The 15,640-nt window shown below is 43.5% G+C and overlaps 1 protein-coding gene across 3 annotated transcripts in view; it reads left to right on the forward strand.

Annotated features, from left to right (window-relative positions):
- The first annotated feature begins 1,822 nt into the window (after positions 1-1,822).
- The window catches only part of LOC138300945 (bone morphogenetic protein 2-like), an 82,107-nt gene continuing 68,289 nt past the window's right edge, over positions 1,823-15,640 (forward strand). Inside the window, exons 1-2 of one of the 3 annotated variants that reach the window (XM_069240875.1) lie at positions 1,823-2,602; positions 4,027-4,169. In XM_069240875.1, the coding sequence (XP_069096976.1) occupies positions 2,278-2,602; positions 4,027-4,169 (468 nt within the window). In that variant the 5' untranslated portion in view covers positions 1,823-2,277. The remainder of the gene's footprint in view (positions 2,603-4,026; positions 4,170-15,640) is intronic. The other 2 variants (XM_069240873.1, XM_069240872.1) reach the window with 2 other exon arrangements.

Here is a 15,640-nt window from a genome sequence, read left to right on the forward strand (position 1 = left end):
AGTCCATCCCGAACTTCCAGGACAGGTCCTCCATGCCCCAGAATCAAGCATCATGAGAATCAAAACATGACCTTATAACTGCACTACATGAATGAAGGAGGCAGATGGTTTTGAGGAAGGTTTCTCGTCTATCTTGCTGGAAACTCCCTTTGACAAATCACTGATGTTTTCTACAGAGCCATTTGGTGTATATAGGTATTTGAACAGCATGGCCCATTATACATACGTGGTGCCTCTTAGTCCAAATGGTAATAAATGCGGTTTGCACTGAACAGTCGCAGCTCAGTATCACGGAAGAGGACACACCTCAAAGGGGTGGGATCATGGGACACATGACCCCCTTCCAAGGGGTGGACAGAGATGCCCATGTGCACACTGATTATGCCATGTGAAAGACAGTCTGTAGATGGGTGTTTATGAGACTGCCACCAGCATGTCAAGACTTCAGACCTCCTTTAAATCACAGGCAATGTTGCGCTAGGTGACCATCCTGAAGGAGTGGGGTGAACTCTGTGGTCTGTGAGAGTACACTGTCCTCTCTTCCGATGCACACACATTCACAGAATACTTTATCACAAGCAGCGGCATGATAGTGGTTTGTACATGCCACTGACTACTAGTATGTTAATTTACGCAACAGTTAATCTGTGTACAGTTAGGACAAAGAGACCTCGAATGGCTAGCAATACCAACAGAATTAATTGTCACTGCTAGAATGTCCTCCGTTGCATTTCAGGTATCGAAACTCCTGCAAATAAATCGAGTATGAACCATTTGTAGTTGGTAAACTAGAATTTCTACCAGAGGAAAACCGTGGGATTATCTCTACATTCTATGGGAATGATAGGGTGTGTTTTTGGAGGTAGGGGTGCAGTGTGTTGTGCCCAGACTCTTAGATTATCTGCACACTCCCTCGCAGGAGGAGCAGCGTGATTTTGTTGGGCAGGGTCACTCAGACGTTATTGAAGGGTAGGTGGTTTTGTAGGCGGGCGCTTTTAGGATTAGTGAGGGAGATGCACTACCGGGTTTTCTAGGTAAGGTTGTATGATCAATGAAAAGCTTTTGCGTGCTGTAGGCCAGCAGCTACTGACGCTGGGAGTGGATTATTCTCTGATTAAGGGCGGGGGTGCAGGTGCAATGCTCAGCCTCTGGTGGGACATTCCACCCTCTTCTCCCTCAGAGACTAATCCCATCCCTGCTGCTCCTGATAGTAGTGCACGGCTCACTTGTGTTTGTGTGGGAGGGGCTTACTGAACATTCTAATGCAATCCCATAATTCGCAGTTGTGGGTTCAGACCTGATCATCATTTACCTCTGCTCAAATATCTCTGTTCCGGATGTGAGAGTTCAGAGTATGCAGGGACCCTTGGGAGATAACACTGGGTCTCCACTGAGCGATGCCTCATCCCGTACAGCCCAGGTGCCACAAAGGCCGTAGGTTGAATACTTACTTGCTCTGTAGTGCAGTATTCGGACACTGAGCATAGTCGCACAGCTTCTAACTGAAACACCCTTGGTTCATACCATACACGTGGCAGATATCCCCATGCCTCGCGGTTTATAATGGTGTGACGTCTTTTGCGGGAAGAGGGGCCCGGGGGTCCTTCGCTGGCGCTGCCTCGGGCCTGGCGCACATCCCGCGGGCACACCTGAGATCTGGGCCTGGTAAACAAGCCGCCCGATGACAATGGTGAGGAATAAGGCAATCAGTGCTCGGTGTTTGCTCAGCCTTATCGAGAGCCCGCGGCCCTGCTCTGTGCTGTCAATGCCGTCAGCCTCCCGGGGTGAATGATGAGATTCCCAGCGCCTAAACGGAGCTGTCCTCGCTTAATAGGGGCTCGATGGATGGGGAGCTCCAGTGCTGGCCAGGTGGGGCTACATGCTGGAGTCTTACCCAAAGACCGGCTCCTCCGCTGGGTAATTTATCCTAATTTATCTAAATCATCCCCTCTGCTTTTTATTTTATGCCCTTAAGTTTTATTCGTCCGTCTACACCTGCTTCAAGGCGCTAGAATTCAATCACGCCGCTCCGTTTGGTTAATGCCCTTGGTTCAGGTTTCTAGCCTTGGTTCCTGCTCATGCTCTTCCCTTGTGTTTGTGCATGTTGGCGGTCCTGGTGGAGTCTGCAGTAGGCTGGACATTTTAGAAGCTTCAGAAATCTTGCATCCATCCCTCAAGGACTTCCCACTCTCCTGACCACCACAACTGGGAAGGTGTCAACAAAGAGCATCCCAGCATAGGCCAGAGGAGAGAACCCGCACGGAGGATCTCCTCTTGATGTCGGCCTCTGGGTCCGGCATGGGCACGTGGCTGCTTTGTGTGTGGCTGGTGGTGTGCAGGCCAGTCCTCATGCTGTGGGTGACCTTGCAGGACCCCAGGAAGGAGTCTGTAAAGAGTTCCTCAGAATCGGGGGTTATTTCTGAGGCCATCCAGATGCTACACGAGGTGTTCTCCATTGGAGAGATGCCCCCCAACACCATACCTCAACGGAAGCCCCCTCAGTTCATGGTAGACCTCTTCAACGCTGTGGCGGACCTCGATGGCATCACCAAAGGCTACGGGCTGCAGCAGGGCAACGTGGTGCGGAGCTTCGAGGACAAAGGTAAGGATCGCTTCTTGGGTTAAGGTACGAGTGAGGGGGTGTCAGGAGCACCTGCCTCATCCTGGGTCGGACTGTGACAGAACACAGGTCCGACACCAATGTAAAAGTGGCCCCTATTGGTGAATCAAACAGATAAAAAAGTGCTCCACATTGGCATATCGGGACAGTTTCGAACTTGAAAAGACTCGTGTTTTGCAAGGTATGGAACAGTACATGCATTTCTTCACTGGCCTCATCTGTCAGCAATCAAGGGCACCTCAGGTTATTGCACGTTGGTTTTCTGGAGTCCCCACTGAAGAGCACTTAAGGTCCAAATATCATGAACTCTGTACCCTGCTTAACGTCCCCCTCCACCATATCAATCAGGGTGGGACTGGGACAGAAAAAAGGCCCGGGCACCAGAATAAAAGTAGTCCTCATTATCGAATCAAATAGCTAAAATATTGCCCCACATTTGCAAATCGCAGCAAGTTCGAACTGACGTGTTTTGCAAGGTATTTGGGACTGTCTGCATTTGTGCTTGCTGCACAAAGCCTTTGTTATGATATCGGGGAAATCTGAAAAAACAGCACACCAGACCATAAAACAGGCCGCAAAGCAGCCATAAATCCGACCCATGCACTGACCTGTCAATCTAGCCCTCGGGGCACTGCCAGATTGCCATACAGATTAGAGCCCCTCTACTCACCATCGAAGAGTTCGACACCAGCAGGTCAATTAGGTTTTGTTTTCTAAATTGGCAACCTGTAGGTACTGGTGAGGATTTATTGACTACAGGATACATTGTGTACCATCTATCACTGTTAGGGTAATGCCGAGTGTGTGCAAGTAATCTCTTAAAATAAAAGGTGATTCCCTTTTATTCACCATATGTCCCACTTCAGATATAGATCTCATAATGCGCTATTCTTTGGTGACATGTCACAACCAGATAACACGGATCCATAGAAGGGTGCGTGGGACCCAAGGTTGACACCTCGCTCCATGCCAGAAGGACGGATGCACGCACAGTCACTCATGTTCGCTCTCACCCTCAGAGAAAGGATGCCCACTGAGAGAAGCACGGCGGTGCTGTACACAGGCGTTCTGCCTAACGCACTTACTTTAGCTGAAAACTATTCACCTTGCCTGGTTTTTATCGTAATGTTTAGATTTTTTCTTCTTGGGGAAATAAGGACTGTCAGTTATAATGCATAGGTTTATTAAGCGCCTGGCCAGTACTGCTGGAGTCACTAATCCCACGGTATTTCCCATACAGGCATGCATATTTGTGATGCGTAACGATAGCCTTTGTTTTGCTCTCACATGAACCCTGGGTCTCCCTGCACTCCGCCCCCTTTAGATGTGAACATTAATGTGAGGCGGCGTCACAGCATTTTAAGTTACGTCACTGCTCTGACCACCTGTGACCTCCTTTCTTCCAGTACGTGCGCAGGACCAGTCCTATTTCTACTTCAACATTTCGTCGGCAGGGAAGGGTGAAAGGATGTTGAAGGCAGAGCTGCGAGTTTTCAAACTGAGACAAGTATCGGGGTCTGGAAGATTCCACCGACATCACTTTTGCAGGGTAAGGACCTCTTCTTCGCTGCATCCTCGTAACATCCAATATTATTGTATTGTACTTGCATACATATAGCACTTCAAACCTCTGACGAGTTGGCAAAGCGCATTAGCACACAAGTAGCTCGAACATCGTTAGATTTCTTGGATGTTGAAATTGCGGGAAGACCAACAGGGAATGTGTTGAAGTGTGCGCGAGTGCCCAGGGTGAGGGGCTTATCTGGTCGCCGTGCCGATTTAACGAGTCGTAAACGATAGAGCGCATGTTTTTTAAAGTTGGTCTGACGTTACCTAAAACCTGCTGATTTGACTACAGTTGAATGTGTAACATACATATGTATAGGGGCTTCAGCAAGCGCCCTTTGTCCGTTGGGTTATTGTGTAATTCATATCTTGGCTGCCTTTGATAAGGTTGACCATGACACCCTAATTCAAAGACTCCACGAAGCCACCATACAAGGGATTGCTCTCGACTGGATTACTTCCTATCTTCAAAAAAGATCGAATATCAGCCACTCGCCCCCTTCTCGTCCGAACCCTACCTCACAAAAGCAGGGGTCCCCAAGGGTCAATCATCTCACCTTTGCTTTTCAACATCTACATGATATCTTTACCAGAACTGATCAATGATTTCCAACTCACATGCTACAACTATGCAGATGACACACAAATACTACTTAAATTAGAATGCCCCTAAAACATTGAAAACTCACAAATCTTCAGTTGCCTCAGAGCCGTTGATCAGTGGATGACCTGGAGCCATCTCAAACTAAATATCTCCAAAACAGAAATACTCATATGTGGTGACTGGAAAAGTTATGACCCTCTGTGCATCTGGCCTGATGATCTCGGACCGCCTCCTCAATTATCCAAGGAAGTTAAAAACCTAGGAATCACAATGGATTCCAAGTTAACTATGAATGCCCAAGTGGACAAATTAGCACGAACAAGCCTCATCACCTTGAAGACTTTACAACGCATCTTCCCCCACCTCGGATTTCCACACAAGGTGCAAGCTACTATCTCGCTTGTACTATCCAAACTGGATTATGCCAATGGCTCTACCATGGATCATCTCTATCTGTTATGAAAAAACTACAACGTATCCAGAATTCCGGAGCCAGGCTACTATTTATTACATGTAAAGCCGCAAGCCCACATCTCCCCTGCCTTGAGAGCACTACACTGGTTACCCGTTGCCAGAAGATGCACTTTCAAGCTGCTTTGTATCACCCACAAAGCTATACATGGAACAGGACCGCTTTTTATTAGAAACGAAATAACCAAATACATCCAACAAAGAAACCTCCGCTCAAGATTGGCATTTCGCCTTAGAACACTACTAGAACACTACCATACAAGAAAAAGACTATAGGTGGTACATCTTTCTCCGTTAAAGCAGCCAAACTATAGAATTCATTACCCCCAACTATAAGAGCCACAGATAACTTTCTTGACTTCAGAAAACTACTCAAGAGTTGGCTCTTTCCTTCATAATCACCATATTCAAACAACTATGAATTGCATATGCCTTTATTGATAAATATTTTTTTCAGATTATGTGTATATTTCTAGTTATGTATAGTTTCTATAGAAAATATGTATCGCTACTATGTCATACCAATAAAATACACACATACTCTTTAAACCTGTTTGACTAAGTATATTTTACCACTATAATGGGTAGTCAGGGTGCAAAGCGGCCGCACTCATGGCGAGTGTACATATGAGTTATAAGTCTTGAAAGTAGGGTGTGGTGCAAGTGATCATATGCCCTACTACCCTTAGGCAACAATACTGTGTAGGGTTGGTACACAATTAATATAATACAAGAGAGATCACAGCACACAGTATACAGTGGTAAAACATCAACAAGATTAAGATATTTTGTCGTTGTATGAAATGGTCAAACAGATAAGAGTTAGAGTCTTGTCTTCAGAGAAAAGTTCATTTATTCGGAACGAAGTAACGTTCAGTGAGACAGAAACCGTTTTTCCAAAAACAGCCAAGCAGCCAACACGTGTTTCGTCACACCAGTGACTTTTTCAAGGCTGTAAATAAACATATATATGTATACCTAATATAAGTATAGTAATTCAGTACAGAACGCAATATAAAGTGTGACTTGATAGTGACATTATATACAGAGAACAGATGCGTGAAAAGTGACAAAATTAAAGGCACTGTAAAAGAAGCAAAACCTTGAACCGTAGGGGACATGGCTTCAGCGTGCACCAGATTATTACTGGAAAAATGTTACAGGGCACCCAAGTCAAAAAGATAGTCCAAAAGAAACAAACGAAGAAAAAGAAAACAGCCCAGGTGACCTAAAAGAATCGAGAAGAGAGTATAGTGAAGACAATTATCCAAATGGAGGTAGTCACAACAACTTTTACTGTAGTGGTGAGAACCCAGCAAACCAAGAGGTGTAGTGATGAGAAAATGTTAAAAAGTATATGTGTACATCTCTAATCATACCCGAGAGTTTGCGGAAAGAGTTTTGCGAGCAAAAAATCCACTGCGTCTTAGAAGCTTTATGAAGTCCAAATAATACTTAGTTTTCTAAAAGGGGGAAAAAATATATAATGAGAAAAAACAAATGGGAAAAAGTAAAAATATATGCTTTCGGTGAGAAATATTGTGATGAGCTCAAAGTATTAGTTTGAGTGGAAGATAAATAGGAAAAAGATACCTTTAAGTAGTTTTTTCAACGCCGAAAATAGGCGATTCAAGGGAAACGTGGGAAATGATCCATCTATGGTAAGGGACCCTGGTAAGTCCGCATGTGATTTTCTATAGGTAGATAAAAGATAACAAATGCACGAGTAAAAACGGGGGAAGAGAAGGAAATTCCATGTAAGCTGAATGGAAATATGAGGCACCGGGCTTGTACCTCTAACGTTAAGCCTTACTTTAAAAAGGGGGGGGGGGGAAGAATGATGAGAAGGTAATTCACCATTCAGTCGGTATACTCTGGGTAAATGTCCAGGTTGTGTAAAGAAACTGGTTATGATATCCCAGTGTGAATTAATCGTGATTTAAAAAAGGTAATGTTTTTAAACTTTGGAAAGGCAGTGATAGTGACATGGGTGGTAGTTGTCAGAAGATGTTAATGCTGTCCGTAATTTCACAAGGGTGTGCGGACACTTATCGTAACTATTCAATAGGACAGAGTCATATAGTCGGCAAATAGCTGCTACACGAAGACACTCTAACAAATAGACTATAAAAATGCCTACAAAGAGGTACTGGGGTTGGAACAGACCGGGGTTCAAATTCCCCGTAGGACAAATGTAAATGTCCAGCCGTGTATCTAATTCACGCGCTAGAGACGTTACAAGTAAAGACAAACAAAAAACTAAACACTAAGAGATGCCCTCAAAAAAAAAAAAAAAAAAATTTTAATATGCGAGTTCAGTAGAAAACGGGGGGCCAATTAACTGTAATGCACATATTAATGTCCGGCCGGATGCCTCGAACATGCGCACACAGGCGTAACGAGGTAACCAAACTAAAGCCGTCAGGATTAGAATAGTTACGAGTTCTGACTTACCAATGGTTGAGAAAGGGGCAGCCGCCCAGTCCGTGTGCCGGTGTTGTGATCTCTGAAGCGAGATCAAACGTGGTGAGTATGTTGAAGTCTCGTGTGAATTAACACGTGACTCACAGCATCAGCGCAATGAAAAGGGGACTACAACCATCAGCGCAATGAAAAAGGACTCCGTAGGCAAACTCAAACGACGGGATGTATAAAACATATTTAAGAATGAAACCATATTATTTTTGTATAATAATTATTATACAAACATACTAAGGTGTAGAACATGGGTAAACTTAGTTGAACATGCAAGTATAATAGTAAAATGAAAATTGTAATATAAGACAGAGTAACAGAAAAAGGGGGGGGGCCCGTGACCCACAAACTGAGGTGTAGAACACGGGTAAAATTAGTTGAACATGCAAGTGTAATAGTCAAATGAAAATTGTAATATAAGGCAGAATGACAGAAAAGGGGGGGCCAGTGACCCAAAAAGGAAAAGGCCATTAGTCCTAAGATTCACCAGGTTTCTTACAGAGAAATGAAAAATATCTTTGAACAAAGGTTAACATTGGCGTAACATATCCACAGGTAGCAACAATGATATTTATACATGTAAAACAGGTCAGGTTGGTAACAAACATCAGTGGTGATTGCTGTTTTATTTCAGAAAAACACATAATTCCCTGTCCACATTAAGACCCATCTCTACCGCCCTAAGTTTCAGTATCCATTTCGCTTCACTTTTTCGTAGGTCCAGTGTCCTATTTCCATACCTAGGTGCAGTAGCGACATGTGTGATACCATGGAATCTGATGTTACGGATGTCATCCTCTCCATGTTGTTGATTGAAATGTGTGGCAAGAGGGTACAACTGATTCTGATTTCTGATGGCCCTAATATGTTCCTGTATGCGTTCCTTCAGAGGGCGGATTGTACTGCCCACGTATATTAGACCACAGACACATATTATGCAGTACACTGTGTATTTGGTGTTGCAATTAATGAATTGTCTGATATGGTAAATGACCCCAGTATTGTAGGAGAAAGTTATGGTTTTGTTGAGGGCCAATGTGCACGAGATGCAGCAGCCACATTTGTAAAAACCCGCTGGTGCATTGGGGAGCCAGGTACTCCGGGCTGGGTTAGTAGGTGAAGTCAGAAAGCTGAAGGAACGCATACAGGAACACATTAGGGCCATCAGAAATCAGAATCAGTTGTACCCTCTTGCCACACATTTCAATCAACAACATGGAGAGGATGACATCCGTAACATCAGATTCCATGGTATCACACATGTCGCTACTGCACCTAGGTATGGAAATAGGACACTGGACCTACGAAAAAGTGAAGCGAAATGGATACTGAAACTTAGGGCGGTAGAGATGGGTCTTAATGTGGACAGGGAATTATGTGTTTTTCTGAAATAAAACAGCAATCACCACTGATGTTTGTTACCAACCTGACCTGTTTTACATGTATAAATATCATTGTTGCTACCTGTGGATATGTTACGCCAATGTTAACCTTTGTTCAAAGATATTTTTCATTTCTCTGTAAGAAACCTGGTGAATCTTAGGACTAATGGCCTTTTCCTTTTTGGGTCACTGGCCCCCCCTTTTCTGTCATTCTGCCTTATATTACAATTTTCATTTGACTATTACACTTGCATGTTCAACTAATTTTACCTGTGTTCTACACCTCAGTTTGTGGGTCACGGGCCCCCCCTTTTTCTGTTACTCTGTCTTATATTACAATTTTCATTTTACTATTATACTTGCATGTTCAACTAAGTTTACCCATGTTCTACACCTTAGTATGTTTGTATAATAATTATTATACAAAAATAATATGGTTTCATTCTTAAATATGTTTTATACATCCCGTCGTTTGAGTTTGCCTACGGAGTCCTTTTTCATTGCGCTGATGGTTGTAGTCCCCTTTTCATTGCGCTGATGCTGTGAGTCACGTGTTAATTCACACGAGACTTCAACGTACTCACCACGTTTGATCTCGCTTCAGAGATCACGACACCGGCACACGGACTGGGCGGCTGCCCCTTTCTCAACCATTGGTAAGTCAGAACTCGTAACTATTCTAATCCTGACGGCTTTAGTTTGGTTACCTCGTTACGCCTGTGTGCGCATGTTCGAGGCATCCGGCCGGACATTAATATGTGCATTACGGTTAATTGGCCCCCCGTTTTCTACTGAACTCGCATATTAAAATTAATTTTTTTTTTTTTTTTTTTTTTAGGGCATCTCTTAGTATTTAGTTTTTTGTTTGTCTTTACTCGTAACGTCTCTAGCGCGTGAATTAGATACACGGCTGGACATTTACATTTGTCCTACGGGGAATTTGAACCCCGGTCTGTTCCAACCCCAGTACCTCTTTGTAGGCATTTTTATAGTCTATTTGTTAGAGTGTCTTCGTGTAGCAGCTATTTGCCGACTATATGACTCTGTCCTATTGAATAGTTACGATAAGTGTCCGCACACCCTTGTGAAATTACGGACAGCATTAACATCTTCTGACAACTACCACCCATGTCACTATCACTGCCTTTCCAAAGTTTAAAAACATTACCTTTTTTAAATCACGATTAATTCACACTGGGATATCTTAACGAGTTTCTTTACACAACCTGGACATTTACCCAGAGTATACCGACTGAATGGTGAATTACCTTCTCATCATTCTTTCCCCCCCCCCCCCCCTTTTTTAAAGTAAGGCTTAACGTTAGAGGTACAAGCCCGGTGCCTCATATTTCCATTCAGCTTACATGGAATTTCCTTCTCTTCCCCCGTTTTTACTCGTGCATTTGTTATCTTTTATCTACCAATAGAAAATCACATGCGGACTTACCAGGGTCCCTTACCATAGATGGATCATTTCCCACGTTTCCCTAGAATCGCCTATTTTCGGCGTTGAAAAAACTACTTAAAGGTATCTTTTTCCTATTTATCTTCCACTCAAACTAATACTTTGAGCTCATCACAATATTTCTCACCGAAAGCATATATTTTTACTTTTTCCCATTTGTTTTTTCTCATTATATATTTTTTCCCCCTTTTAGAAAACTAAGTATTATTTGGACTTCATAAAGCTTCTAAGACGCAGTGGATTTTTTGCTCGCAAAACTCTTTCCGCAAACTCTCGGGTATGATTAGAGATGTACACATATACTTTTTAACATTTTCTCATCACTACACCTCTTGGTTTGCTGGGTTCTCACCACTACAGTAAAAGTTGTTGTGACTACCTCCATTTGGATAATTGTCTTCACTATACTCTCTTCTCGATTCTTTTAGGTCACCTGGGCTGTTTTCTTTTTCTTCGTTTGTTTCTTTTGGACTATCTTTTTGACTTGGGTGCCCTGTAACATTTTTCCAGTAATAATCTGGTGCACGCTGAAGCCATGTCCCCTACGGTTCAAGGTTTTGCTTCTTTTACAGTGCCTTTAATTTTGTCACTTTTCACGCATCTGTTCTCTGTATATAATGTCACTATCAAGTCACACTTTTTATATTGCGTTCTGTACTGAATTACTATACTTATATTAGGTATACATATATATGTTTATTTACAGCCTTGAAAAAGTCACTGGTGTGACGAAACACGTGTTGGCTGCTTGGCTGTTTTTGGAAAAACGGTTTCTGTCTCACTGAACGTTACTTCGTTCCGAATAAATGAACTTTTCTCTGAAGACAAGACTCTAACTCTTATCTGTTTGACCATTTCATACAACGACAAAATATCTTAATCTTGTTGATGTTTTACCACTGTATACTGTGTGCTGTGATCTCTCTTGTATTCTAAGTATATTTTACCCATGGTTCTAATTATGTATTGTATGTGCATATGTGTGTGTATTCGTGTGTGTATGTATATATATATATGTATGTATGTGTATATGTTGTTTCTGTGCTTGGCATGTTCATGGGTCATTGCATGGCTCCTGTGTGGGTTGTTTTACTAGATATCTATGAATTCCTGCTCTCATCTTATCATACTTATCTACCCATCATCATATGTCATGTCTCTATCAATCTATCCTCCATTCTCACTCTGACTCATCCCAAATCCTTTCTACTACTTTCATCTCCTAAATAACTCTGCCTAAGCTCTTCCTTCCGCTTCCACATATAACTCACCAAACCTCACTCTACTACTGTCACCTCCCACAAACCCTACTAAATTCTCCAGCATTTATCTCACCCTGCTTCTATGCTCTCCCTAACCCTTCCACATACTCTTCCCTCCTCCATCCCCCTTTACTCATCCCAAGCCTTTGGGTTGAGTAAATTAAGGAAATACTCCCAATTAACACTTCTGGATTTCTTTCCTCCTCCACCCCTCCATTACTCCAGTCAAACTAACTAACAAACTCTCATATTCGCGGCTCAAATTAACTCAGAATAATACTAAAACTGTACTCATTATTTACCGATACTAATGCATCACTAATTCTTGTTGGGTTCCAGAGTACCGTGCTACTCACCGAAAAGCGCTTCGACGCCTCGTCAGGGGTAGTAAGCGCTATATAAATACCATTACAATACAATACAACAATATTGTTTCCGCCTACAAGTAGCATACAGGATGGGGCAGTGAGTCAGTCAACCTCAGCATTTGGCAAACTTCACTATGAGTAAGAATATTCTGTTGTTCCATAGGGAGCATAGTCACACACATACTATGTATTTAGCCTCAGTGCCTAGGAATATGGCATTATGTGTATTTTGACACCAAAAATATTTATTGCTTTCAGTTGATATTGTTTTACTTTTCCTCTTTTGAGATTGGCAGCTTCCTCAACAATACAGTTTTGCAAAAACAAAAAAGCATTCACAAAACCAAAGTCCGGGAGTCAGCATCCTACTTATTGGTTTTGCCAATGCTTGTTATTACTTTATTGTTGAGTGTGCTTGACTCCGCTCAGAGCCACTGGAATTATACAGCAAGGGAGGACTAAATTATGCAGCAGAGTTTACTGAATTCGGCAGCAAGGACATACTTTTATGCAGCATAATGCTGCACAGTTTGTAATAGTATTAATACATTATTTTCTCATTTTTACACAATAACACTATCTGCGCAAAGGTTTCACCACATTAGTACTAGTTTAACATCCAAATACAGCAATATGCAACTGAAAGGTGAACAGTCTACGTTTTTGCTGAGGGCCCTCTGCTGCGCAGCAACACATGTTGGCACATTTTTAGTAGCGTTTGACCCACTAAAACAATATTTGTTTTTGGGTAGAAATCTGTAAATTATGCATCAGATTATGGATTATGTGGCAATTCCATAATTATGCGAACCCTCCCCCCCCCCCCCCCCCCCCCCCAGCCGCAGAATCACATAATTTCAGTGGCACTATCCTTAAACTCGTGGAAGAAAGGGGAGCTGCCCTTGGTATGGACCGTAAAAAGGCAGTCATTGAGAACGGTCTCTTTAATCCCTTAAGGGCCTCTATGTGAGTTATGGGAATATAGCTGCTGGGGCACTGAAGGGCTGGAATCTGTGATTCCAGGTGATATCCCACCACCTATATCTGGGGGACTACATTTGTTTCATCCGGTTTGGGGAATTACAATTCTGTGTATATTTTTCCCCTTCCAGAGGAAATAACAGGCCTCATCTGTACAGTTGTGCCACACTTGGTGATGGACTGTGGCATCCTGGGGGCTAGGAAGCCTGAAGTAGAAAACTCCTGAGGAGGGAGGAGGGTTTGGTTTCAGCACAGGTGCAAGGAAAGATGTCTAATCATGGAGAATCTCTTTGGGGCAGTCAGAAAGCCAGCACTCACAACACTCCATTGCGGATTACTTTCCAGTAACTGTAGTTACTGAGGAGATCATTGCAACCAGCGGGAAAACTGGCACTGGTGGAGGAGGAGGGAGCAACACCCCTATGGAGACAGGGAGATACCAGGTAACTACCTTCCCTCTGTGGTGGCGGGAGGACACATGAAGGCTGCAAGCCACTGCACTCTGAAACGGGTAAGGAGCTCCAGGATGTCCCGGGAGGTTAGATAGGGATGGTGGAGGGAATGCTGGCTATACGTACTTTAAAGATCTGCGAGGGAGCCACCCACGCACAAGGGTCTAATAGAAGCAGCATGCTGACCCCAACCTGGCATGCGCAGATTTGTTGGTGCCCTATGGTGGCTGGGCTGGAACGTGGAAAGGCCAGTAATCATACTGTAGCAGAACCCAAGTGGACAGAAGGCCAGGTTTTCTGCATGCTCTTGGATGCTCAGAGCCAAGCGATCTCTACACCAAGGGAAGGCGAACCAAGTTATGGTCTGGTCCCTCAGCAGGATTTAGTGGGTTGCTTCCCAGAACATGTGGACAAATTCTTCTCCCTTACGGATGACTCCAAATCTTCTAGTGCAGACCCTAGCGACGTGGATACCAATCTGTTCTCATTTTCCTCTAGAGTTTCGGAAGTCTAAAAAACAAGTTCATATAATAAGGAGGAAGAATCACGCACCGTCGAACGAAAGAAACACCGAGGCAAGAAAGAAGAGCAAATGTAAAACAGTCAAAGGGTGCGCGGAACAGCTCTCTGGTTGCCAGAACGCTGAAATGGGACTATTCTGGCACAAGACACACTTACCCCAAAGACGCCCTGCAGCAAGGAGATTTATCCACTCGGGATCCAGACTATCAGGCTTCTGCAGGCAAAAGGGAACCCAGTCTTAGCCTTATACTAATTTCTATAAGGCAGCTACAAGAAAAGGCTCGCAATGAGAGTCATAGGGCCCGCCTCGACATTAAAAAGTTCAGGGGGCTTTAAGGAAGGTAATAAAAACATGTGCAGAAATTGGTGCTCGGATATCGGCTGTGGAAGAGTGTGCAGAAGTGTTGGAACGTGATGTAGGGAAGCTTCAAGGTGAGGCTAGGTTGGGGACTGGCTTGCGAGGTGGGTAGGGAGGGAGGGGTGGTGGTGGTACATTGAGCAAAGTTCTAAGATTACAATGACCAGGATGGAGAGTTGTTGAAGACTAGTTAAACAAGCAAAACCCATAGGTTTATTATTGCAGAATTCGTTTTGTGTGAAAAAAGACAGGTAAATTATGAATTGCATCTGTCAATATCTGCGTGTTGAATGATAGTAGGAAAAGGAAGAGGGTGGCACATGATCTCAAGGTGTTGCAGGCTAATATTCTCTGTTTGCAAGAGACAGATATTGAAGCATCTAAGAAGCCTGTGCTTAAAACTATAGGCTTTAAGTTTGTTGGGAACACAACGTAGGGAATGTGGACTCGATGTGTTTCCTATTCTTTTAGGCACATGAAAGGCAATAAACTGGGAAGAAGGGTGATCATGGTGTGTGAGGGTGTGGAATGGGCAATTTACAATAGCAACAGTTTAGGGGTCAGTCACTGTTGACTCTGCAGTGTTTGACTAGCTTAATAATGAGCTGGCTCTTTGGCCTACCCTGATAGGACTCTGTGGGGATTTTCATTTTAATGGAAATGAGGGGTGGCTGGAAAAAGGGTCAAGGACATACACCGGCCCGAAACCAAAAGTTGAACAGTCTCTGATTCATCTGATGGATGATCACAGGCTGATAGATGTTTGGCATAGTCTTAAGGCCTCAGATCCGGGGAACACCCATTTCTTTGCACAACGTAGGGCATATGTCCGGCTAGATTTCATGTTAGCTTTTCATACTCTATTACATGGCTCCAGGATTGATACATTTCCAACAGTCCATTAGTATTACAACTAGATGTGGCTGGCATGTGGTTGACAGAGTCAACATGGACCTTTGTTTGTGCTCTCCTGTTTAACAAGGATTACGTGCAACATACGAGGTGCTGGATTCCTGAGTTTTTCTGTGAGATTAATCGGGGTGTGCTTTAGTCTGGGCTGTTTGTGAGGCCTTCATTGCCGGCGTGCTGGGCAAAACAAAAAAAAGAGAAGCAG

The sequence above is a fragment of the Pleurodeles waltl genome, chromosome 6 (genome assembly GCF_031143425.1).
Source record: "Pleurodeles waltl isolate 20211129_DDA chromosome 6, aPleWal1.hap1.20221129, whole genome shotgun sequence".
NCBI lineage: Eukaryota > Metazoa > Chordata > Amphibia > Caudata > Salamandridae > Pleurodeles > Pleurodeles waltl.